This window comes from Aquarana catesbeiana, linkage group LG02 (genome assembly GCF_042186555.1).
Source record: "Aquarana catesbeiana isolate 2022-GZ linkage group LG02, ASM4218655v1, whole genome shotgun sequence".
In the NCBI taxonomy this organism is placed as follows: Eukaryota; Metazoa; Chordata; class Amphibia; order Anura; family Ranidae; genus Aquarana; species Aquarana catesbeiana.
In genome coordinates, this window is record NC_133325.1 from 402950813 (window position 1) to 402977218 (window position 26406).

General features: G+C 42.5%; 1 protein-coding gene across 2 annotated transcripts; it reads left to right on the plus strand.

The window, feature by feature from the left end:
• CAP1 (cyclase associated actin cytoskeleton regulatory protein 1) lies at positions 1-26406 on the plus strand. 2 transcript variants are annotated; one of them, XM_073615294.1, is made up of 13 exons: positions 1-155; positions 2261-2367; positions 2459-2559; positions 5114-5191; positions 5315-5458; positions 5555-5640; positions 7801-7906; positions 7993-8179; positions 12876-13066; positions 14071-14194; positions 23596-23678; positions 24521-24664; positions 25662-26406. In XM_073615294.1, the coding sequence occupies exons 2-13, from the start codon at positions 2271-2273 to the stop codon at positions 25743-25745; spliced, it is 1425 nt and encodes a 474-aa protein (XP_073471395.1). In that variant the 5' UTR covers positions 1-155; positions 2261-2270; the 3' UTR covers positions 25746-26406. The 2 variants fall into 2 exon arrangements, with proteins under 2 accessions (XP_073471395.1, XP_073471394.1); XM_073615293.1 differs by lacking the exon at positions 1-155 and adding an exon at positions 2125-2149.

Below are 26406 nucleotides of genomic sequence, written 5' to 3' on the forward strand. Positions count from 1 at the left end.
CGTTATCAGTGAGGAGGGCAGAAATGCTAGAGCGAATCAAAAGAAGAGCGCCCAGGTTCGGCCACGCCCATTTGTTATTACGCGGAAGTGATTTCCCGCGGCGAATGCTGGGAGGAGTCTGCCGGAAGTGGGGCAGAGAGTGAGCAGCAGCGGAGGTGAGTAGGGCGGGGTAGGAGTGTCAGTCGGTGCTTTTTACCGGTGTATGGCCGGGGAATGTATAGTGCGAGTGTAGTGCGTGTCAGGGGCTAGGTTAGGCACTTGTCACCTGTGTATAGTGTCACTTCAGACACTGGTGTTGCTGAGTGTTAGAGATCAGTAGATGTGGGTATGACACACACATGGGTGTACGCACTGGTTCAGACAGCAGTGTATCCACTGACTGTCACCTGTTTGTGTTGTCCTCTGCTTGGTGCCCAGCACAGAGTGACAACTCCACACTGACAGATCCCACTTCTAGTAGCCACACTCAGCTCAACTTATTCTGTAATCTTCACAACTTAGACACACCTTTTGTATCTACCTGGGAACTCTGTCTCCTCCATCATTTACAATGGTGGTGATGTCCAGGCAGATACAATTGTCTGAAAACAAGACAGGAGATATGAAAATGTGACAGCCCCCCCCGTTCTGATGCGCATTAGAACTCGGGCAGGCAGGGCACTCCCCGCCCTGCAGCTACACAAAGGGACAGGTATGCTTGTGATTAGGTATGAGCTTGGGTTTGATCTGAACATGGGTTGAGGCCGAACCCCCAAAATAAGCTGTCACTCTCGCCCAACCAACTGTGGCAAGGACATTTCTCAGTTGCACGTACACAGTTGATTGGGCAGGAGTTGACAGCTTACTTCTGGGTTTTGGCTGAACTGATGTTTGGACGCGCATCCCTTCTCGTGACATCATTGACCTAATATGGCCATATTCTGGCATGCTTGCAGCTTAATGGCTTGGCACTGACAGCTTCCTTCCAGGTTCAGCCTAACCCAAGCTCTTTACTACTCAAGAATCTGCTTTAATTAGATGGAAAACATCTAGATTACAAAACAAGTTCAGTTCAACATGACTTGCTGCTACCACCTATACCATGATCTGATAAATGCAGATCTTCACTGATCTTTCAGCCTGACAGCATTTACTCAAAGCTAAAGTATTTATTTCTGTTGTCTTAGTGCACCTGGTGTATGGATCATTATTCACTTTGCAACCTCCTTTTGATCTATCAAAGTAGTGCGTGCCCCCCCCCCCCCCCCGATTTGATACAAATTGAATGGATAGGTTTGTACACTTATTTCATAGTTTTGGTAAATCTCAAGGAGATTGGATTGTATAGTGTATGGTCACCTAAAGCTAGCCATACATGGTACAGTTTTGTGTTTTTTTTTTTTTTTTTTTTTGTTTTTTTTCAGCAAGCTGAACAAAAAAACTGAACCGATATTCCCCCATTCAAGTTGGATGCAGGCATCATCCACGCTGTGTTATTGTGTTCTGGCAGCGGACTTATCTGTTGGACTACTCCACTGTCAGAATACACTGATCAGCAGCTGCAGAACTGATCAAACTAAAGTTTCTCAGCAAGCCCATTTGTGAACAGTCAATCAGTAAATTGCTCTCAAACAGGCCATAGATTGATCAAAAATTCAATTGGCCCTGGTTGGACTGAATGAACTTCAATCTATCCAGGGCCAGCTTAAAGCTGCCTCTCACTGTTTTCTGTTTCGGGTTCTGCCCTATACACCAATAACTTGGTCACATGTGTTCCTGTTTAGGCAAGAGAGAGAAAGGAGTCTTGCGTGACTGCTCTACAGCTGGCTTATCTCGGGGAGGAACCAGCAGCAACTGCACACTTTCCTAACCATGTGTCCCCCCCCCCCCCCCCCCCCCGTTCCCCCCCTCAAGAACGCTTGTTGGACCCTGTGAAATTGTGGATCAACAGTTGTAGACAGATTATATGGAACTCGATAACGGGCTGTGTTTTATTTAAAAAAACATGGGCAGTAGGTGGTTTGTGCATTCTTGGAATGTGAAGGTATCTGCACAGACATGTTTAAGTACTTCCTGTACCAGTGATAAAGGTTGAATAGCACAGTGTCTTTAGCAGTAGGGAGATCACACTTCCTCCTTCTCACATTCCGAGCAGCTAGACTGCAGCAATGTAATACTTTTTGTCTCCCTTCCTTCTAGTCTGTATTTTAGAATGGAAAAATGTACTTTAACCCTTGTTGGTTGCAATAACTTTTATATCTACTCCTGTGCTTTCTCATAGGAGTAAAAACATGGCGGACATGCAGAATTTAGTTGCTCGCCTTGAAAAGGCAGTGGGGAAGCTCGAGCTTCTCGCAGGAGGTGCAGGTGGTGGCTCAAGCCCTGCAGGTAACCCTAGTCCTGTATATTTTGCATTTTATTAGCACTGTATTTGCTTAGTGAACACTTTATAATACTTTCTGTAAAAACTTTTTGTTAGAAGTGGCACAATTTGTTCAGGCCTATGACTCGCTCCTCAATGCATCTGTTGAAGACTTTTTGAAACTCAGCAAGGAAATTGGCGGCGATGTTCAGAAGCAAGTGAGTGTTTTTTTGTTTTTTTTTCTTTTTTTTGATAATTGTGCTGTAATTCTTGATTATTCTTTAAAAAAATTGTCACATTTGTATAGCAGTAATATAAGTCAGAACTGGGTCCCAAGTAAAAAAGTGAATTTTGGTATTCGTATTAACCAGGTTCATTCCTTTCTGTAGAGAAGTCATGCCTGCTTCCCCTCTAAAAGCACGAACCATACAGTCTTCTAGTATAATATATTCTAAACTGCATTATATTATACTAGAACTAAACTCTCAATCAATCAACATTTTAACAAATTTTATTTTATGTATTCTTTACAATGGTTTTTATTGAAAAAAGGCTCCAATTTACAACCAGTATTCAGGTTTTGTAGACAAATATGAGTAGACTGTACAAAGGAGAATATTGGCAATACCACACAGGGATTGTCTCTGCTTGCTGGCTTGTCAAGTTAAAGGCGGGCAGACAACCGTAAGTAAAAGAACAAAAAAAAACAAAAGACCTTCAAGTGAGAAGATGTGGTGTTTGTAAACTAGCTAGTAGGCATAATGCATCGAAGGATACATGTAAAGAAGCGTAACAAGAGAGGTCATAGACATAATTAACCATTGGGTGCCCAGCGGGTCACAGGCCCAAAGGGTGAGTTTTAAGAGATGGGGTCATATGGCTGCATAAGTGTAGTTATCTGCAGGGGGAAAGTGAAAAGGGGAAGTCAGCAGAAAAGAAAAATAGAGAAGAAGCGAAGACAAGGGTAGAGATGAAGATGAAAGAAAACTAGAGAAGGCAGGGGAAAAGGGTGCCCCAAAGGCTTGTATCCTAGTTGGCATGGTTTATAATTCAAAGCAGCGGGAGCCAATCAAGTGCTGGGTGTGGCCGAGCCACCTCACTCTGTCAATAGCATTTGTAAATGGAAGGGAAGGTATATTACTGTTTTACTTTACAGTTTAACTATAAACTTTTTTTTAAAATTACAATTGGTTTTTGGGCTAGGCCAAAATTATGCCATGCATTCCAGGAGTCTTCATGGGCATTTATTTTCATCAGGAGAGGGGACTTTTTCAAGCCAAGATGCCTGAGCTAAGGGTAGATGGATCCTGGAAATGTGACATGAATCATCTGCCTTTACTCAAGGCCACCGCTAGAAATGCTAGGGTTTTTTTTTTTAAGTGATTTCTCAACAAAATAAGCATGGAGACATGGGTGAATTTGCTGTGAATATTACAAATTAAATAGCATTTTCAGTTTGTGGTGCTCAGATTACAAGTTCTGCTTTAACACCCTTCATGTATATCTTTGGGCAGCATGTGTTTTCCCCACCTTGATGCTCTGTTAGAGGTAGTCACTAACACTGGCAGGATCACCTTTGTTGCAAAAAAAGGCTACGGATGCATGATTCTTACTTACTTTTTTTTTTTTTTTTTGCCTATGGTTCTACTTTGTGTTTTGTGGGGTTTTTTTAATTTATTTTTTGCACTTGTATGACTATGCTCAGGGGAATTTTCAAATGGGCCCTGCATTTAAGTAATTGTATGCCATTAGGCGATTGTTCACAGTGGGAGATGGGGGAGGAGGTGGGCTGAAAGATAAGTGCCCTAAAAGTGCAATTATCCTATAAGCATTCTTGGCATGCTTCCATGTGCAGTATTGTATGTGCACTAGTCTACCCAGTAACATAAAGCCCATTTACATTGTACGACCCATAGATTTTTGCAAGTTTATATCCTTAGTAGTTGCTTGATAACTAGAAAATCTTGGTATTTCCAAAAAAAAATTAAAATTGGCATCAGCAAGACCCCTTTCACACTGGTGCTGTGCCGGCGCTAGCGGTAAAGCGACACTTTTGACTTCCACTATTGGCTGAAGAGACTTAATAGTGCCAGTATTCAATGAGCAGGGGCGGTATACACTTCTCCCACACTGCCCCAAAAGATGCTGCTTGCAGGCCCTTTTTTCCTGTCCTGCAAGCGCACCGCCCCGATGTGAAAGCACTCGGGCTTTCACACTGGGGTGGTTTGAAAGGCGCTATTCTTTAGCGCTAAAACTTCTGAAAAGCGCCCCAGTGTGAAAGGGGTCTAAAATTGATATTGGTGTGTTTTTAATACATACACATTGAAAGTTTACTAAATGTAATTGGTGTCGCTGCCTTTTATATTTTGCTGTTCTGGTTTTTCTCTTTTTTTTTTTTTTTCCCCCATGCAGGTATTTCACATATAGATTTTCAGACCCATTTTCTAGGATACCTGCTGAGATAAAACCTGATACCATAGTGCAGGAAAAGAGCTGTTGCATGTAACAATCAAAATTGACAGCCCCCCTCCCTCTTGAGTAAACATGATTGTAGCACATTTTTATTCTATACAACTCTAGATGCCCATTACAGTTAAACTCTGTTATGTATAGTGGAAAGAATGCCTTTCTCACCTCTTCCTGTCCCAGTAAAGGGGTCATCAAATGAAAAGCTGGAGGGGTTCTCCCCAGCAAGCACATAAAGAATAATAGTCTTACGTTGTGACTAAACTGAAATCTTACGCTTTTTTTTTTTTTTTTCTCTTATTTCAGGCAGAGCTTGTAAATGCTGCCGTTAATTTGCAGCGTGAAGTTTTGGTAAAGGCATCACAATTTCAGCAGCCAGATGAGGTAAGCTTTTCATAAAATGTATCTTTCTGTGAATTTTATTTTAATACATTTGTGCTATTTCATAAATAAAATAACCCCCCACCCCCCGATGTTACCTTTTATTTCTGATCCTACCCTTTTTAGAAGGATCTTGCTACTCTACTTGCTCCACTCTCCAGTCAGATTCTGACTGTTCAGGACTTTAAAGAGAAGAATCGAGGTAGCAAACAATTTAATCATCTCTCTGCTATCAGTGAAAGTGTGTCTGCCCTTGGATGGGTAGCCGTGGTAAGTGGCCTCTGTAGGTAGCTAATTTATTGACTTGACACTTACTTTTTTTTTTTTTCCTTATGTTCATCTGAGGCCTTTCTGTTCTTTGCATAGGCTCCCAAACCTGGACCCTTTGTGAAGGAAATGACGGATGCAGCTATGTTTTACACTAACAGAGTGTTGAAGGAATACAAGGATGTGTAAGTTATCAAAGTTGCAATGATGTCGAGTTGCTCATTGACTTTTTTTAAATACAAAGTATGGTAGGTAAGTGTTCAGTGTGATTTCTGCAATTAAATATAGCAGGATTTGCTGCTTCATAAAAGCTGGGGACAGCCTTTCTCTTCTGTGTATGTAACTCATTGACATTAGAGGTCGACCGATATATCGGCCGATATTTGGCTTTTTTTACTTAATCGGCATCAGCCGATTGTGCTGATAAAAAAAGCCGATTCAGCGGGACTTGCAAATGACTTCTGTAATTGAAGTCAATTGCAAGTTGTCTGAAGTTTTCTTCTCTCCTCCTCTGGGCAGCCTGCCAAGTCTGATAAGAAGATACATTTGTATCTCTTCGGGTTCTTTTATCAATAGACTGAACTCCGTGGAGAAGCTTTCAGTTTAACCATTTAAAGACTAAATCTTTTCTGACACTTGTTGCTTACAAGTAAAAATCCTGTATTTTCTGCTATAAAATCACTTAGAACCCCCAAACATTATATATATATATATTTTTTTTTAGCAGAGACCCTAGGGAATAAAATAGTGGTTGTTGCAATATTTTATGGCACACGGTATTTGCGCAGCAATCTTTCAAACGCAATTTAAAAAAAAAAAATACACTAATGAAATTTAATAAAAAAAAAAAAGTAAAGTTAGCCCATTTTTTTTCGTCCAAAAGTTTTGATTACCTGTTTTTGTGTATTTAATATTTAAGATAGTTATTTTTTTTCATCTAAATTATACATACAAGTGAACTGATTGGAGGTTTGTTTTGTTTAATAAATGTTTAAATATAAAAAAATTTTTGTATTACTTAAGGCTGCTTTCACACTGGAGCGGGCATGCGTTGACGGTAAAATGCTGTTAATTTTAGCGGCGCTTTGCCGTCATTTTAGCAGCGCTATTCGGCTGCTAGCGGGGCGCTTATAACCCAGCTAGCGGCCGAAGAAGGGGTTAAATGCGCCCCTGAAGCGCTGCTGCCGAAACGCTTTGGCGCTTCGGCAGCGGTGCACATTTATTTCAATGAGCAGGAGTGGTGGAGGGGCGGTATACACCGCTCCAAAGATGCCGCTTGCAGGACTTTTTTTTAACATCCTGCCAGCGCATCGCCTCAGTGTGAAAGCACTCGAGCTTTCACACAGACTGCAGGGGAGCTGTTTTACAGGCGCTGTTTTTAGCCCAAAAGCGCCTGAAAAACGCCCCAGTGTGAAAGGGGTCCAACTGTTAGATTTTATGAGATGAAGGGAAAAAAAAAAAAAATCGGCCTAATATATCGGCCCTAAAAAATCGGCATCATATATCGGCCATCGGCCACCGCGATTTCTAAATATCGGCTTTGGCATCGGCCAGAGAAAAACCCATATCGGTCGACCTCTAATTGACATTGCTTAGTTCAGAGTGTTTAAAGCGGAGTTCCACCCAAAAATGAAACTTCCGCTTTAAGGGAGTTGACCCCCTGACATGCCATATTTGGCATGTAATTTTTTTTTGGGGGGGGGGGGGGGGTGGTACCCTTTTTAGAGGGTCCCAGCTCCCACTTCCTCCCGGCGCACCGCGGCACCGGAAGGGAGATCACCTCTCCCCCCTCCCCCTCGGCAATCCTCTGGGACATGTCACAGGTCCCAGATGATTGCTTGACCAGTCACGGCTTGCGCATGTGCAGTGGGTGCCCACAGTTACAATGCCAGTGCCGCAGAGAGGAGGGGGAGACTAACGGGGCTTCGTTCTCCTGCATTGCTGGACCCTGGGACAGGTGAGTGTCCGATTAGTCAGCAGCTGCAGTATTTTTAGCTGCTGACTTTTTTAATTTAATTTTTTTTTTTTTTTAATTTAAGCAGTGCTCCGCTTTAAAGAGGGCAGGGCATAATCTAATCTGTACTGTTTAGTATGGATTACAGCAGAGATGTGGGATGATAAACATGCAGTATTAATGACGCCTGCCAGATTTTCAGACATTTAAACTGTTCCCTGTTTGTATATTGCCGTATTTCCAAATCAGTGGTAGCTCAAATAGATTTATTCTTGTGTATGTGTGTCCTTGTATATTATGCAAAACATCTGTGGGGTTACTTTACAGGGGTTGAGTAAAACCATAATAATTTATCTAATCCTGTGTGTTTTTACTTTGTGTTTCTTGGCAGAGATAAGAAACACGTAGACTGGGTTCGTGCATACTTAAACATTTGGACTCAGTTACAGGCTTATATTAAGGAGCATCATACAACAGGCCTAAGTTGGAGAAAAACGGTAAGTCACATTTTACTTGTCCACCACACAATCTGCCCCCCTCCCCTCACTTGTACTCTATTAACATTGGTACATTGTTCTCATAGGGACCAAAGGCTGGTGGTGCTTCACTTGCACCAAGTGTTCCAGCTCCCCCTAAAGCTGGACCACCCCCTCCCCCTGGTGGACCTCCTCCCCCACCACCTCCAGCCCCTTCATCTGCTTCAAGTGATGACTCCATCAGTCGATCCCAACTGTTTGCACAACTCAATCAGGGAGCGGATATCACTAAAGGTAATAAAATAAACGTAGTTATATGGAATCCTTCACAAAGCAAAATACCAGTGAGAAGTCTTGAGTGGAAACTTCCATTCTGAAGGTGACCATACACAGCTCGAATTTGACTTCTGCAAAGTCGGCCAAGTTTTGCGCTATGGGTGGCCCTGTCAGCATCACTTGGCTGAACATGCTTTGATCGGAAAAATTAAAGGAGCCAGGTGAATAATTGTTGGCTGAACCCTTTCCAGGTTGTAAAGCGTAATATAAATATATATAATATAATATATAATATAATATATTTTTATTTATTTTTTTTTTTTTTCCTGCTGCTTCAATCTAAGGCTTTCCATAGTGGCTGTTTTTTCTTGAGGGCATGACTGTTTTTTCCTTTTTAATAGCAGGAAGGGAAAAAAGTCCCTCTTTTTAAGCGGGCTCCAAGCTTTGCTTCTCGGGTTTAGGAAAATTAAAGAACATGCACAAAGCTTACGTAGATTCCCTTATTTGTACAACAGGATGTTAAAATAGTCTCTTGGCCTAGGTTCACACTAGTGCTGCCGCGTTTTTTCAGTGCGATTTTTGTAGCACATTTTTACACGTTTTTGATGTGTCTTCATGTGTGGGGTTTTTTTGGTAGAAGGGGGAGACTGGTTGTTCAATACAAACGCACCACAACATGTACCTGCATTTTTCATGCACTCCCATTAAAGTCTATGGGGCCAAAAACACTATCCTGCACAAAAGAAGCACCTTCTGAAAAATCTGACTGCACCATATTGCATTGATGTGAACGAGCACCATAGAGACTAATGTGCTTTGCATTGTGGTGCATTGCAGCGCATCGGCAGATGCAGGAGAAATCACATTAGTGTTAATGGGAACTTAGACACACAGTATACTAAATATTTACATTTTAGCTGTAGAGATTTGGTGTTAAATTAATGTGCTTTAGCAGTTCAACAAAGGCTTCCCGGCATCAGACTGCATGTAGTGATTAATGGAATGTGTAATGGTTTCTGTGTGTTATCCTACACAGAAGTATATTCAACAATCTACAGCAAACTCTGTAACCCTCCTGCTAGTGTCTGTCATTTGGTCTCCTAATTAACAATCCTGACACAACTCCATGTGGGTTTCTCACGCCTTTCTCACTCAGAGCTCCTGACCGTAAACACCTCTACAGGTGTGGCCAAAATGCCATTATGTGCCCCTCACATGCTACTCGGCAGCACTGCCATAAATAGGGCTCCTGTTGTGCAGCCTAGATTTGTGAGCCAGAGAGCACTTGTCCTTAGCTGGACTACTAAATTGACCTACCTGTTTTAGACTCTGGTACACCTTTCCATACCAACACTAGTTTCCCAGTGCTCCCATTTGAAAATATAGTATATATTGCCATTTTTTTTTTTTTTTTTAGCCATCAGGTATAGTTCTAGGCTTGTTTTATGATCTCTATCTTCTGCTTACAGAGCTCTGTAGCTCATGCCACATCCCATGGCTCTATTTTTGTGTTTTCTGTTAAAAAAAAAAAAAGCCGCAGCTTTTTGTGAAAAACTATATACTTATAGTATAAAATAAGTTTTATATTTTAATATAAATCTCACCTAAAACCCTTAGCTTTCCATTAAGGAGCATTGTATACACCGAATAAAAACTCTAAATGTTTTTACCTTGGTACATTCTCTGCATTAATTTAAAAAACGCCCCACTAACTGTAAAACACCCACCCCCACTTCGAAACACTTATCTGACACCTCACAGCTGCAGCTCTGCTTTCCTCTCTTCTAAGTCAAACTTCTGAGAGGAGGGAGCAGGGGTGTGGATCGCTGGTGGTCTGTATGGATACTTACAACCCAGCTTGGTAGCGCACGCAGTTTGCTGAGGGAGCACCCAGAAGACGCAGATTTTGTTGGTGGGGGGACCGCTATAGAAGAGTTATGCGACCCTCTGCAATAATATTGCACAGAGCAAGTTAGCATAACATTATTATTATTTATTATTATTATTATTATTATTATTATTATTATTATTATTATTATTATTATTTTGTTATATAGAATCACTTTATATGCATGCTGCATTTTGTTATTTGCCTTGCATTTTTCCATTAAAATCAGCTAAAACAAGCCTTGGCTTACACGTGTATATTTCTTAAAGAAGGCTGGATAAAACCTTACCCTTTAGCACCCCTTCCCTTAGGCAACCTTCCTTCAGTAACACAAATGTCTGATACTTGCAACTTAAACACTTCCTTACAAGTAACTTAAACCTATGAGGCGATTCTCCAATTTATTCATTGCATTTTAATGTCTCTGTTAATTGTGCATTAGAAAACAAAAGGTCTTGTGTGCTTTTTGATAAGCACTGTTTGTCGTACTGTATAAGGAATTTTGTATGTAAATTAATCCGTGTAGCTGGCGTATGGCTGACTTTATTAAAGAGGAAGTAAACCCTGATGGGTTTTACTTCCTCTTTTGCTCCCTGCAAAGCCTGTAAATTAAAAGCATAATGGGCTAGTATGCATCGCATACTAGCCCATTATGTGACACTTACCTGCGAATGGATCCATCGATGTCCCCTGTGCAGGCTGCGTTCGTCTTCGCCCCTCGTCCTTCCGGGGGCCACTGACTCCAGCTCTTTGACTGGCCATAGCCGTCATGCGCAGAAGCCGTCAGTAACGGCACACACTGGGGGAAGGAACGGCACGGAGGTCCGTTTTTTCACAGCGCATGCGCTGATTACATCATCAGCAAACTACAAGTGAAATATCTCCTAAACGGCGCACGTTTAGGAGATATTTTCACTACTTATAGGTAAGCCTCATTCTAGGCTTACCTATAGGTAAAAGTCACTAGGGAGGGTTTACAACCACTTTAAGCAGTTGGGAGTTTGTTTTTTCATATCCAGTTGTTTCGCAATATCTTTTGGCCTAGCTTAGTGACCCAGTGCATTCCTCTTGATGTCCTATTTAACAGTTCTTGTACACAAAGGCTGTTATGAGCTTTTTAATTTTCTCTTCTTTAACCCCTCCTTTCCGCATTGGCTGGCATAATACCTTTTTTTTTTTTTTTTTTTTTTTTTTTTTTTATATAATTGCAGCCAGTCGGGAAAGGAATGATGATGTACTTGTTTCCAGACATATTGTTGGAACTGGCTACCTTCTGATTCTCATTCTGGGTTATTAAAGGTGCTATCCAGGGATTGCTAGAGAGCTCTAACATGAAAGCGGGAGCAATAATGAATATAAACCTGCCTTTGTGCAAAAGCAAGAACTGCATGATTTAATTTGAATTAAGCAAGCACTTAGAGCAGAGGTAGGCAACCTTCGCGAGATGGAGATCTACCTGAACACTTCTAATGAAGTCATAGATCAAAAAAAAAAAAAAAAAAGACAGTAAGACCGACCAAACAACCAACCCAACCCCCTCCCCCCCTATTTAAAAAAAATATATAAATATATATAATGTGTGAGTTATGCAGAGAATGCAGGTTCACCAGTGCATTATGCTCAGAATGCAAGGATTATGGGTGCGTTCCATACCCCCCACCACCTTCATTCCTGAGCTGTGCTTCCTCCCAGTCTCTGCAGTTCACTAATAACAGCGGTGGAGAAGGCTTGTGGCAGAGGAGATGGGAGGGAGTCCGGGACATTAAAGGCGTGGTGCAGGTGGCTAGGAGGAAAGACCAGGACCTGCACCTAGAAGGCGGGGGTCAGAGATGCAGGAACCTGTTCGCGTTCTACCTGTCACTAGCAGGCGGTCAACAGGTGGACCATGATCGGGTTGCCAACCCCCACCTTAGAGAAATATAGAGGCTGCTTATTTCTGAAAATGTGAGTGGCCTCGCTTTCTGGCTTCAGTATGAGTCTCTGACCTGGAACAAGCATGCAGAAAATGAAAGTTAAAATTAGGGGTCGACCAATATCTTCTAATTCCTTTTTTTTTTTTTTTTTTTTTTTTTTTTTTTTTTATGGCCGTACCGATTTTCGGCCCCGGGATGCAGCGTGTTACCTCTTACACTACTTCTGGCAGCCTCTCCCCAGCGGTGTCTGAGTGGGTAAACTTCCACATCGCCCTTGGCTGCAGCTCTGTGAAGAGCAGCCTTCGCTGCCTTGCTGTAGGAGTGGAACAGCTGTGATGCGAGGCGGGCAGTGAGACATGTCATTTCTCTGCTGCCGTCGACAGATTGCAGCGAGTGCTGTGTGGGGACAGGGGGAGGCGGTCTGTGCAGTATCGGTACGTTTCTGACTAATACCGATAATTTGATCAACGTGAATATTGGACCCTCTGATAATCGCTCGACCCCCAGTCAAAACGCCTGATAAGTATATTTGTGGCAGGTCAGTGACCGAACGCTGAAGCCTTTGTATCTGCATCTGATCACCAGGCAAATCTGTGTTCTAAAATAAGGTCAGCAGTGATGGCACCTTTACTACTTTGTTTTATCTGACAAAGGGTTCTGCAATAAGATGTTAGGGATTCTCCAGGAATCTCAGGAAAACAGCAGGACGTGGGGTTATGCTTTTTTTTTTTTTTTTTTTTTTTTCTAGTCGGCTGGATAAGCTTGGGCATCTTATAATGTTTGAAATCTCGAAGGTTTTTCCAGTTGCTTCCCTTTTAAGAGTGGTGAGACGGAAGCCATAGCAGATTTTCATCCTGCACCTGTATGTATAAGGGCTTTTGTAACCAAGCCTAATTGTGCTTTTATCATTTAGGCCTGAAGCATGTACCTGATGACTTGAAAACTCATAAAAATCCTGCTCTGAAAGCTCCGTCTGGTCCAGTCAGAAGTGGACCTAAACCCTTCACAAGCCCGAAACCATCACATGTTGCATCCCCTGCAGCTAAACCGGCTCCTAAGAAAGAGCCTGCCTTGTTGGAGCTAGAGGGCAAGAAATGGAGAGTGGTGAGTAAAATGCCTTTACTTATTATGAATAAAGGATAAAATGGAGAGATAATGATGTGGCCGATGCCTATTTGTAAAGTATCACTCTGATTGTGAATTTGTTGATGGCGACCTGGCCTTGAGTGAATTAAAAAGGTGGAAGACCCTTTTGGCACCTGCTGTAGATACTGAGTATGCAAACCTCTCGGTATGTACCTGTGTGCTGTGCTGAAATTTTAAGCTGACAGCAGTGTCTGTGTGCATTGATGCTGCAGTCCCTGTTTCACAGATTGTGTTTTGTTTCTCATCAATTGAGAGACAGAGGAATTCTTTCATGTTTGGGTTCTATTGCTGCTACAGGAGGATTGGATACTGGCAAACAAATCTTAGCCCAGGATAAACCCCTACTTCTACTACTATGCCTCAGTTTTGTTTGTTTTTTTTGCTAGTGCCCTAGTGAAAATGGACACCTTCTCTTCAGCTCTGCTGTGAAAGACTAACTTGTATTCCTCAGTCCTGTTCCATCTAAGTATGATATAAATAGCCTCCTCCACACCAGGACAGGAAATGGGTTGCCAGGTCCCATGTTAAAAGGAGGACCTTCCAATGCTCCTCCCAGTGTGGGTTTTTTTTTTTTTTTCTTACGTGGTGTTACTCGTCCTTCCTTTTGGACTGCTTTTGGAGAACCTGAAAGTGAAAGACCTTCTAGGTCTCTCAATGTACATTACAAACATTAATTTTTAGCTTCCCAGTGTCCAATCTTCCTGTAGGTGACAGTATAACTCAAAAGTGAGACTTGCTATGTGCCTCAGTTGACTACAAAAAAAAAAAATGTATAGTGAATACAAAAATAGTATTTTATGGTGAGTACATAATTCCTCTTTTCAATTCCCCCTGTCAGAAAAATACTTTAAATCCCATTTATTTTCATGAGGTGGAAGTTGCAGGGTATATCTTGTAGATAGAGAAAAGTTAACGCCTGACCTGTTTCTGCAGAGCTGACATTTTTAAGTTTATTTGAACAGGAAAATCAGGAGAATGCCTCCAACCTGGTAATCAGTGACACTGAACTGAAACAAGTGGTTTACATCTACAAGTGTGTAAACAGCACCCTGCAAATAAAGGGCAAGATCAATTCCATCACTGTAGGTAAGCACTGAGAAGTCAAAACTTTTTGAAACCAATTTTGGATTTCTGTACTGGATATAGTAAGTGTATAACCATATTTGCTAACAACTTTTATGTGAAACACTGCCAGATTCCAGTGTTGGTGGCAGCAATCAAGTTTTTCTTGGAGGCCACGCTAGAACTTTCTGAACGTCAGGGCACTTGTTACAGAACAACATTTTGGCAAAGCACCAATTGGTCATTGTGCTGCAATGTAGCTGCCAGTTAAGGAGAGAATTGTGGTGGGTCCCAGCAGCACAAAAAATAGTTTTAGATGATGGCTCATTCACAGCGGTAGGCTTGTTATAATTCAAGTTACCTTACCGACCTGTAGGTGTGCATTTCAATGCAAATTTAATTGTACCCAAAAGCACTCCTACAGCACACCACAATCCCCAGATACACATGTTCGCTGCATTGCACTGTGCATTAAAAAAGGTGCAGGACTTATAGTTTTGGTGCATTAGCACCCCATTTTATTTTGAGTGATGTGTCAAAATATATATATATATATATATATATATATATATATATATATATATATATATATATATATATATATATATATATATATATATATATATATATATAATTTTTTTTTTTTATTACACACACAGGCTTGCGAAAGTATTCGTCCCCCTTGAACTTTTCAACCTTTTGCCACATTTCAGGCTTCAAACATAAAGATATAAAATTTTAAATTTTTTGTGAAGAATCACCAACAAATGGGACACAATTGTGAAGTGGAACGAAATCTTTTGGATTTTTGAAACGTTTTTTAACTAATAAAAAAATGAAAAGTGGGGCGTGCAAAATTATTCGGCCCCCTTGCGTTAATACTTTGTAGAGCCACCTTTTGCTGCGATTACAGCTGCAAGTCGCTTGGGGTATATCTCTATCAGTTTTGCACATCAAGAGCCTGAAATGCTTGCCCATTCTTTTTTTTTTTTTTTTTTTTCCCCTTTTTTTTTTTTTTGTTTTTTTTTTTTTTTTTTTTTTTTGTTCTTACCGCCACTTCAGTTATCTTGATCCAGAGACATCTTTCAGATTGATGGTCATATTTGTCTCTTACCGAGTCACATTGTGGCCTTTCAACTTTTCTCTTGCTTTATACATTCCATATATAAGTGATTCAGTTATACAAAAGTGTAAAATAAGAAAAAAACACCCGCTTTATACATCCCGGCCAGCCAGCCACACAATCTTTTACTATTTCAATACATGGCTGTATATTATTGCTTTTTAATCTAATAAGCCCACCCTAATTATTCTGAGGCACACCTTATATCAAGCTATTCTTTTCATTATTCTCTCTTGGTTTCAAAGCTCTAGGCCAGTGGTTCTCAACTCCAGTCCTCAGGACCCACCAACAGGTCAGATTTTAAGTATTACCTTGGGGAGTTGCAGACTAGAATACTGCAATCACTGAGCAGCAAGTGATATCACCTGTAATGTATTTCAGCTATCTTGCAAACCTGGCCTGTTGGTGGGTCCTGAGGACTGGAGTTGAGAACCACTGATCTAGGCTATGCCTAGTGCAACATCTCTGCCCTGATAGAAAGACAATTGCCCTCGGCACTAAAGTAACACTGGTAAGGAGCATGGCATTGCTTGGACCCACGGGTTCCATAGTTTCACAAACGCGTTGTGGTTACCTAGCCTTGTGTAGAATGTCCTTTCGCTCCATATTGTAGAGTTAACCGTTCTGACCCAAACTTCTGGGGTTGGGGGTGTTCTTGAATGCCAGGCTTGTGCTATTAAATTTTCTAGCTTGAAACAAGCATCTTGCTATCGCTACGGCTGTACTCCTATCCCTCAGCCCACTGCTGACGTAGCCCAGCACACAAATCTTAGGATTGAGCTCTAAATTAACTGTAAACGTGGCATTTATTTTCTTTATAATCTCGGTCCAATACCTGACTAATTTTGGGCACCTCCAGACCATGTGGATTAGGTCGCCTGTTCCTCTACATCTAGGGCACTCATCATTGGTTCTACGGCCGAACATAAACAGCTTTTTTGGTGTATAGTAGGATCTGTGCAGCAACATCAAGTGGGAGGCTTTTTGTGAGGGAGAAACCAACACCTCTGATCCAAATTCAAGAATCCTCTCCCACTGTTCGTCCGTTATCTGCCCCTTCCCCCTGATAGACCTGCCTTCGTATTTCCTCTCTTTGTTAGTTGGGTATATATCTCTGTAATTAAACCCTTGGTGGTCTCTGATTTAATTATTATTTGTAGTAGTGGGGTCCTGCACCATATTGGGGGTTGTCTGCTAAATTGCTTACTCAAGGCATGCCTAATCTGTAGATAACTATAGAATACCTGATTTGGTATCCCGTACTCGTGCCTTAGATCCTCAAAGGATTTCAGAGTGTCCCCTTCATATAATTGTATCAGCCGGCTTACCCCACGACTTTCCCACATCCTATTCCTATCGACTGTTAATAGTTCGTGCAATTGCTTGTTGTTCCACATTGGCGCGTATTCTGAGATTCCTTTATACCCCATTATTTTCTTAGCTGCCTTCCAGACCCTGGTGATCATTTTAAATGTCGGGATTTCTCCTTGCAGTGAGTCTGCCTCCAGTGCTCCCACTAGTGAGCTGTGTGGATTCCCCTGTAGAATAATTTTGACGTTATTGCTTCCCCCTCTCTGTGGCACATCCACCCAATTGTTGTAGCTGGGCTGCCAGATAGTAGATGAACGGTTGAGGAACCCCCAGTCCCCCCTCCGTGTCGGGGCGCTGCAGTTTTTGTAGGCCAATCCTGGCCTGCCCTTTTTTTCCATATTAATTCCCTGAAAAGGGATTGAATCTTTTGAAACCACTTCTCTCTGATCCAAACTGGAGAGTTGTGGAGTAGGTATAGCAACTGCGGCATCCAAACCATTTTTATCAGATTGGCTCAGCCCGCCACAGACAAAGGGAGTCTGCTCCAAATATCACATTTTCTCTTGAATTTTGATAAGAGAGGGATCAAGTTGTCCTCAATAAACGCACCGGGGTCCTTGGACAACACAACGCCAAGATATTTCATTTTCCCCGTAACCTTCAGATGAGGCAAACACATCGAGGTAGGGTTAGTCAGTAAGTCAACCGGTAGGAGCGATGACTTCTCCCAATTAATAGCTAATCCTGAGAACTTTCCGAAGTCCTCTACTAAATGCGTCACTTTCTCCAGCAAGGAGGTCGTGTCCTCCAGGAAAAATATAACATCGTCTGCAAAAAGCGCTATTCTCTCTTCTCTCCCTCTTCTTTGAAATCCCTGTATTCCAGTTGATGATCTCGCTGCTCCCGCCAGTGGTTCCATGGCCAAAACAAACAGCAAAGGAGACAAGGGACACCCCTGTCTTGTCCCTCTTTCGAGGGGGAAACATTCCGAATATTCGCCATTTATCTTGAGCCTTGCCCTTGGGTGGTTGTATAGGATTTTTAACCAGCTAATAAATATGGGGCCGAACTTCTCTAGCACCCTCCAGAGATATTCCCACTCCAGGCTATCGAAGGCCTTGGCCGCATCCAAAGACAATATAGCTCTGGATCCCGCATTGTCTGTTGGTACCTGAAGGTTCAGATAGGCCCTTCTAATATTTATGCTAGTGGACCGACCGGGGATAAACCCCGATTGGTCCGGGTGCACAAGTTTTGCAATACATTTATTTAGTCTGGATGCCAGCACCCTTGCAATAATCTTGACATCTGTACACAACAGTGATATCGGTCTGTATGAAGAAACTTCCGATTGATCTTTCCCCTCCTTTGGGATCACTACTATATCGGCCTCTGACATTGATAGGGGCAGCCTACCATCCTTGGTCGTCTGCTCCAGCACTTTTAGGAGCTCCGGGAGCAGGATCTCCCCGTATTTCCTATAAATCTCCAGTGGCAGCCCATCCGGAATCTATAGAAAAAACACAAGGAAGGGAGGCGCCTCTGGGTGTAGTATAAAAGGCCTTTTCCTTGTACAGCAGCCCATCCGGGCCCGGAGATTTCTGGCCTGACAACTCCGCGACTGCCTTTTGTAGCTCCTCCAAAGCCAGAGGGGAATCCACCTCACTTCTATCTCTCTCCGAGAGTACAGGCAGGTCTACCCCTTCTAAGAACCTGACCATCTCACGCCGGTTCAAACCCCAGCGCGACCTGTACAGGTCTCTATAGACTATAGAGAAAGTTTCTAGGACCTCGATGGGATCAGATGTAAGCTTTCCAGCCGATGTCTTAATTGAGGAGATGGCCGGTGAGAATAAATTAGACCTAGTTAAGAGGGCAAGCATCTGGCCTACTTTCTCTCCCTCACCAAAATAATTTTGTTTCTGGAAAAGTCTCTTGTTCTCTGCTCTTCTATTGATTACTTCTTTATACTCTTGTTGTTTGAGCCAAATCTCCTGTTTTTCCGGGGTTGGATCTAACACATATTGTGCTTCTGCTTCCATGGCTTCCCTACTGGCCCTCACCTCCCCTGTCCCTTGATGTTTTCTTTACTATAGCAACCTGCTGATGTAGTAGTCCCCTAAGGTATGCTTTTAGGGTATCCCACACTACCCCTACTGGTGCTGTACCTGAATTGAATGTTACAAACTCTTTTTTAGCTTGGAAGCTACTTCTGCTGGGCTGCTAATCAGGTCCAACCATAGTGGGTTTATTGTCCACCTTTTCTGACTAGATCTGATGCTTAGATTTAGGGTCAAGGTCAGGGGTGAGTGGTCCGATATTCCCCTCGGTCTATACTCTATGTTTCCTATTAATCGCAGGGCTTCACTGTTACCCACTGCCATATCTATACGCGAGAGAGTAGAATGTGACCCTGAGTAGCAGGAATACTGCCGAGTGTTTGGATTGTAAGATCTCCACAAATCGCACCATCCAATCTCTTCAAGAAGTTGGCCTAGTCGCCCCTCTGATACCCTTTCCGCGCGGGTCATGGGCGGAAACCGATCCATGCTGCTATCTAGGACTGCATTAAAGTCCCCCACCACTATTATGGGAATATCCACAAACTCCAACAGGTCCAGCATGGTCTCTGTTTTGAACGGAGAAGGGATATAAACATTTGCTATCACCAGAGGTTTATTTTCCACAACGCAGCTCAGAAAAACATACCTTCCCAACGTATCTATCCTGGCTTCTCTGCAGGAAAATGAAATGCCTCTCCTCGCCAAGATACTCACCCCTCTTGAATAAGAGGTATGAACTGAGTGGTACTGTTCTTAAAATTTGTTACTCCGGACATGTAATTTAGTCTCGTTAGTGAGGTGGGTTTCCTGCAGACAAGCCAGTTCAACACCATAATCTTCCATCACCGAAAACACAGCTGCCCTCTTAGCAGGGTCACCCATACCCCTAATGTTCCAAGAGCCTATTTTTAAAGTTTTAAAAGGCATCTTAAAAAAAAAAAAAAAAAACAAGAAAACAAATAAAAGACCACCCACAAAGTAGGGGCAATTCATTTGTGCAATTGTGTCTACAAAACTTGCTATCATCTCTGTGATTGTGATAAAAATAGGGTGAAGGGGCAAGGGCCCCCGCGTCCAGGGACCACTCCACCCCCTCCCATAGTGTTATTTAACTGCGAGCATAAACAACATGTGCAAATATGCTTTATTTTTATGAACCCCTCCTCCTAAATACGTGTGCCATTCGTTCCCCCCAGTATCTGGCCCTATAATTCAATGTGAACCCCCCACCCCCCCCCCACCCTCTATTTGACCTGCCCCCCTTCCCCCTCCCCCCCAACTTCTACCTGACCCATCCCCCTTTTCCCCACCCCTTTTCGTATCCCTCCCTCCTGCCTAGCCTCCCTCCTGCCTAGCCTAGGGGCTGTGCTTGTGACCTTTTTTCTCCCTCCCAACCATTCAAGAAAAGACTCCCCACTCATGTACTGACCAGGTACTTTGTGACGCACTTCCAAACTCCCCCCCCCCCTCCCCCAGCCCAATTCCAAAACACCAAAATGATACTTAAAGCATATATACCTAGTGAAACCACATCCTTCATCCGTGCTTCCATGCGACATCCCCCCCCCCCCCGTGCCATCCGCTATATACTGCAAAGGGGAAAAGAAATAAAATAATTCAACCAGCCTTATACAACCCCTAGCTCTGCAGGTTCATTTTGTTGTCTTCGAGCCATTTTGTTGCCCCTGTCGTTGTATCAAAGAAATGAGTAGCCCCTAGGGCAGTAATGCGTAAACTTGCCAGGTACAACAGGGCGTATTCAATTTTATAGTCCCGTAATTTGCGCTTAATGTCCCTAAATTCGGCCCTTCGTTTCTGCAGGTCTGGAGAGTAGTCGGGGAAAAATGAAATTTTTGCCCCGTTGTGCAGAATATCCCCCTTCTCTCTAGCCCTGCGCATCAATGTTACCTTATCTCCTGTAGTTAAAAAAATTTCATAATTATTGATCTGGGATATCCCCCTGATGGCGGGGCCCTAGTTGGTACTCTGTGGGCTCTTTCAATAGAGAAGAGGCGAGAAAAGGTTTCCGTCCCAAACATTCCCCTAAGCCACTTCTCCATGAACTCTTCGGGGTGGGGACCCTCGCTCACTCCGGTAGGCCCACCACCCGCACGTTGTTCCTGCGAGACCTATTTTCCATTTCCTCCATTTTGACTTTATGCAGATCAATCTGCGTTTTCATTGCTTTAAGCTCTTGCTTCAATGGGGTCAAATCATCCTCTCCTCTAATGTGGTTGTTCTAGCAACAGTCCTCTGCAGCTCTTGACTTACTGTAATTAACTCTTCCTTTAACCCCTTCAGCTGGTCACACAAATCATTTAGGGAGGCTTTACAGGAATTAACAGCGCATAGGACATCTTTCAATGTAGGCTCCGCTGTTAGTGATGTGTTTTGCTCGGTGACATTACTAGTTGCCATTCCTGAGGGCTCACCCACAGAGCTTTTACTGCTTGCAGTTTTTGTTGTGTGTATTACCGTTGGCCCTTTTCCTAGACTCTCCCTTTCCCCAGAGCCCCCCACATGAGATTTCTCCTGCTGTTGGAGGGTGCTTTTAGATGGTGATGAGGTAGAGGGGTGCGCAAATTTTTCCAGCTTGGCTGCTGCCTGGTTCCCCTTTTTCTTTTGATGTACGAGTCATTTGAGAGCTAGTGTTCTCCTGCTGCTGCAGCTCCTCTCCCTTTTTTCTAGTCATAGCTTATTATATAATCCGGGGGGGAACAATTATAGGGATTTAACAGCTCGTCAAGTTGACCTTTCCCTTCCTTTTCTCAGATCAAATATTAACACAGTCCCAAAAATGTCTTTCTAGTGTTCAGCTACTACTAGGGCTAATACCCAGCCTGATGTGACAGGTAGTTCAGCGTTACCAAGTTGTTGTTTTCTCAGCCATAAATCAGCATTTGTTTTAGTTACACATCCCACCTCCAGCCAGCAGGATGTCCCTTTCCCCCACAGGAATAAGCCTCCGTTCAATCACAAGTTAGGCTGCCTGAACCTCAACCCCTCCACTTCAGGCAGCAATTCACCCCCCAGAGGGAGAGGAAAAACAGTCCGCCTCTTAGGCGGCCAAAGCAATCAATACCTTAGTGCTGCCGGACTACCTGGGCAGTGCAGGGACGTTCCTTCTTCTGTTGTCGGCGAGCGCCGTCCCCGCCGCTAGCGTCGCAGCCGTTACCCCGGCAACCCTCTAGCACGGCCGGTATCCCACACTCCTCCTCGCCGCTCCAAGGGGGGGATCGCTGGCGCCATTGTCCAAGCAGCGTCGATGTTCCGGAGGCATATGCCAATGCAGGCAGGGTTGAAGGGAGCCAGGCAGCCGAACAAGCCCCAAACTCTGCAGCGGGAGAGAGCGCATTCAGCTGGGCTTGAATCAGCCAGGCTAGTGCGGATGGTCACGGAGGCATCGGGCCAGGGAGAGATCGCTAACACCACCTCTCACTCCAACATCCGGTCACGCCCATTCTTCCTTGCAAAACAGCTCAAGCTCAGTGAGGTTGGATGGAGAGCGTTTGTGAACAGCAGTTTTCAGCTCTTTCCACAGACTCTCGATTGGATTCAGGTCTGGACTTTGACTTGGCCTTTCTAACACCTGGATACGTTTATTTGTGAACCATTCCTTTGTAGATTTTGCTGTATGTTTGGGATCATTGTCTTGTTGGAAGATAAATCTCCGTCCCAGTTTCAGGTCTTTTGCAGACTCCAACAGGTTTTCATCCAGAATGGTCCTGTATTTGGCTGCATCCATCTTCCCCTCAATTTTAACCATCTTCCCTGTCCCTGCTGAAGAAAAGCAGGCCCAAACCATGATGCTGCCATCACCATGTTTGACAGTGGGGATGGTGTGTTGAGTGTGATGTGCTGTTGCTTTTACGCCAAACATATCGTTTTGCATTGTGGCCAAAAAGTTCGATTTTGGTTTCATCGGACCAGAGCACCTTCTTCCACATGTTTGGTGTGTCTCCCAGGTGGCTTGTGGCAAACTTTAGACGAGACTTTTTATGGATATCTTTGAGAAATGGCTTTCTTCTTGCCACTCTTCCATAAAGGCCAGATTTGTGCAGTGTACGACTGATTGTTGTCCTATGGACAGACTCTCCCACCTCAGCTGTAGTTCTCTGCAGTTCATCCAGAGTGATCATGGGCCTCTTGGCTGCATCTCTGATCAGTCTTCTCCTTGTCTGAGCTGAAAGTTTAGAGGGACAGCCAGGTCTTGGTAGATTTGCAGTGGTCTAATACTCCTTCCATTTCAAAATGATCGCTTGCACAGTGCTCCTTGGGATGTTTAAAGCTTGGGAAATCTTTTTGTATCCAAATCCGGCTTTAAACCTTCTCCACAACAGTATTACGGACCTGCCTGGTGTGTTCCTTGGTCTTCATGATGCTCTCTGTGCTTTCAACAGAACCCTGAGACTATCACAGAGCAGGTGCATTTATACAGAGACTTGATTACACACAGGTGGATTCTTTTTATCACCATCAGTCATTTAGGACAACATTGGATCATTCAGAGATCCTCGCTGAACTTCTGGAGTGAGTTTGCTGCACTGAAAGTAAAGGGGCTGAATAATTTTGCACGCACCACTTTTAAGTTTTTTAATTGCTAAAAAAGATTAAAATATCCAATAGATTTCGTTCCACTTCACAATTGTGTCCCACTTGTTGGTGATTCTTCACAAAAAATTAAAATTTTATATCTTTATGTTTGAAGCCTGAAATGTGGCAAAAGGTTGAAAAGTTCAAGGCGGCCGAATACTTTCGCAAGCCACTGTGTGTATGTATGTATGTATGTGTGTGTATATGTATATGTGTATATGTATATATGTATATATATATATATATATATATATATATATATATATATATATATATATATATATATATATATATATATATATATATTAAATTTTTTTTTTTTTTTTTCTGAATAGATAACTGCAAGAAGCTTGGCTTAGTGTTTGAAGATGCTGTGGGTATTGTCGACGTAATCAACTCACGTGATGTTAAAGTGCAGGTGAGTGTGTATGTGTATATCTATCTTTTTTTAATTTTTTTTCTTATATTGAGAAGGTGCATAAAGCATTTTGTAGTCCATGCATTCGGGGTGGGGGGATGGGAGTGTATAACAGACCTCCTCTACAGTTGTAAAGATCCCTTAAAGTGGAAGTTCATGTAAAATCTAAAATCCCTGCATCTATAGACACCAGGGATCTAACACTAACCTCTCTATCCCTGTAAAAGAAAAAAAATTGTGTACCCCTTCTTTTTTTTTTTTTTTTTTTTTTTTTTCTTTTTTGGAAGCCGATCTGATCCGGATCCCACGCTGAGCTGCCAGCCGTGGCTTCACTGTGGAGGTGGGTGCAGAGGAGACAGATGACAACGGAAGCCCCATAGTAACTCAATAGGTGACGTCACTTCCCATTCATTTCACAGCCGTTGTCGTCTGTGTCTTCTGCAGAGCTTCTGAAAAGGTACGTATACTCATCTTTTCTTTACAGTTTTAGAGCGGTTAGTGTTTGATCCCTGGTGTCTATAGATGCAGGGATTTTAGATTTTGCATAGACTTCCACTTTAAGTCCAACAGACCATCTGCCTGAGCCCCCTTTGAGAAGCTGCTCCCTTTTCTACATCTCTTGAGGATTACTCTAGCTGTAAGGTACACATCACAATGTGTGAAAAATATTTAACTGTTAATACTAATGTAGTTTGGGGATAACAGAAGCGTGTTTCCCACTCAAAGGAGAATTGCCTGATTGACTATTTTGTTGTGCAAATGCAAAGTCCCTTTCAGGTTTTTTAATTTTACAGGCTACTGTAAGGGCTTTCTTTTACCCAATTTATGTTTCTTCTTTATAGGTTCTAGGTAAAGTGCCAACAATCTCTATCAACAAGACAGATGGTTGCCATGTGTACTTAAGCAAGGATAGCCTTCATTGTGAGATCATCAGCGCCAAATCTTCAGAGATGAATATTTTGGTCCCAGGGAGTGGAGGAGAATATGTAAGTAGAAACCTTTTTGATTTTTGATTCCCCTTTCTCCAAAATGTAGTCTTGATTAAATGGGAGAGCATTAATACCTTTAGCAGACTTTATTGTTTTTGTGTTCCTGTTGGAGACTTTCTTTGACTCCATTCCAAAGATTTCTCCTTGGGAAGTAGGGGACAATAGGTTCTAAACCTCCCCCCTCTAAAAATGAACTTCTTGCTAAATATATATATATATATATATATATATATATATATATATATATATATATATATATATATATATATATATATATATATATATATATATATATATATATATATATATATATATATATATTTCAGGTACTTATATAGCGCCGTCAATTTACGCAGCGCTTTACATATACATTGTACATTCACATCAGTCCCTACCCTCAAGGAGCTTACAATCTAAGGTCCCTAACTCACATTCATACATACTAGGGACAATTTAGACAGGATCCAATTAACCTACTAGCATGTCTTTGGAGTGTGGGAGGAAACCGGAGTACCCGGAGGAAACCCACGCAGGCACAGGGAGAACATGCAAACTCCAGGCAGGTAGTGTCGTGGTTGGGATTCGAATCAGCGACCCTTCTTACTGCTAGGCGAGAGTGCTACCACTACACCACTGTGTAGTGTGTATAAACTTTTTGGGGGGATAACGTGAACCCATACTCATTCTGTCTGAAATTTTTTTTTTTTTTTTTTTTTTTTTATTGTCAAATTGGCCCATTGACTGGGCAAGGCGATCCCAGTAGTTGGGGTGGGTATCTGTGCCACATGTGTTCATGACTTCAGCCCTAATCCAAGGAAAAGCATGGGGAACACAAGCCATTTATGCCTTGTTAATGTGTGTGTGTGTGTGTTTGTTTTTTTTTTTTTGTTTTTTTTTTTTTTTTGGATTTCTTCTGTTCATCCATACTAAACGTTTCTCTTCATGTACCAATTGAAGTACCCAGAAATAACTACATGTATCTTGTTTCTTGCAGAGTGAATTTCCAGTGCCAGAACAATTTAAGACAGTTTGGAATGGAGAGAAGTTGGTTACTACAGTCACTGAAATTGCAGGATAGTCGGTCATTTGCTTGCTGTGACATGGGCTGGACACCATGTCCTCCTCAGCCCTCTGTGTTCTCTCTGCTGCTTCTCTTGAGGATTACTCTAGCTGTAGGGTAGAGACCTGATCCTTGCAGCCTTACGCTGATTAATGTCCTACTGTAACACATCTAATTAGTGCCAGAAGTCCACCGAGAGCTGCTTATGCTAATCTGCTGTCCCACCCCTCCCATGCCAATACAAAGGGTGGGGCTCTGACTGTCTGCTAAACCATTCTATGTAGTGGCTGGATGACCAGTAAACTGTTAATTGGACCAAAGGTTATAAGCACTTTCTTATTGGATTTTGTTAACCCCCCCTTCAACACCCAGGGACCATTACAGTTCCCTCCCACTGAAATATTGGCTATTCCTTTTCAGAATGTCCAGGGTTTACTTTTTATACATAAATATCTTTAGAAATATGCAATGGTTTTCCTTCTCTAAAGTACTTTTTCCTGGCCTATCACTTCTGTATTGATCCACAAACTAATATGCCAATGTGTACTGAATATTTTCAATGTGGTGTTAGGTTCTGTTCCGTCAATAAGGGAAAAGGAGCAGTCCCTGCACAGACCGTGGAATATACACGTTTACAAATCAAGCATTTTATTAAAGATACAAAATAAAATGTACAAAA

Excerpts from the sequence above, each read along its gene's own strand:
- CAP1 (XM_073615293.1), top strand. Across the intron at positions 5,459-5,554 it reads CCCTTGGATGGGTAGCCGTG|GCTCCCAAACCTGGACCCTT; the intron begins GTAAGTGGCCTC and ends TTCTTTGCATAG. Across the intron at positions 5,641-7,800 it reads TTGAAGGAATACAAGGATGT|AGATAAGAAACACGTAGACT; the intron begins GTAAGTTATCAA and ends GTTTCTTGGCAG.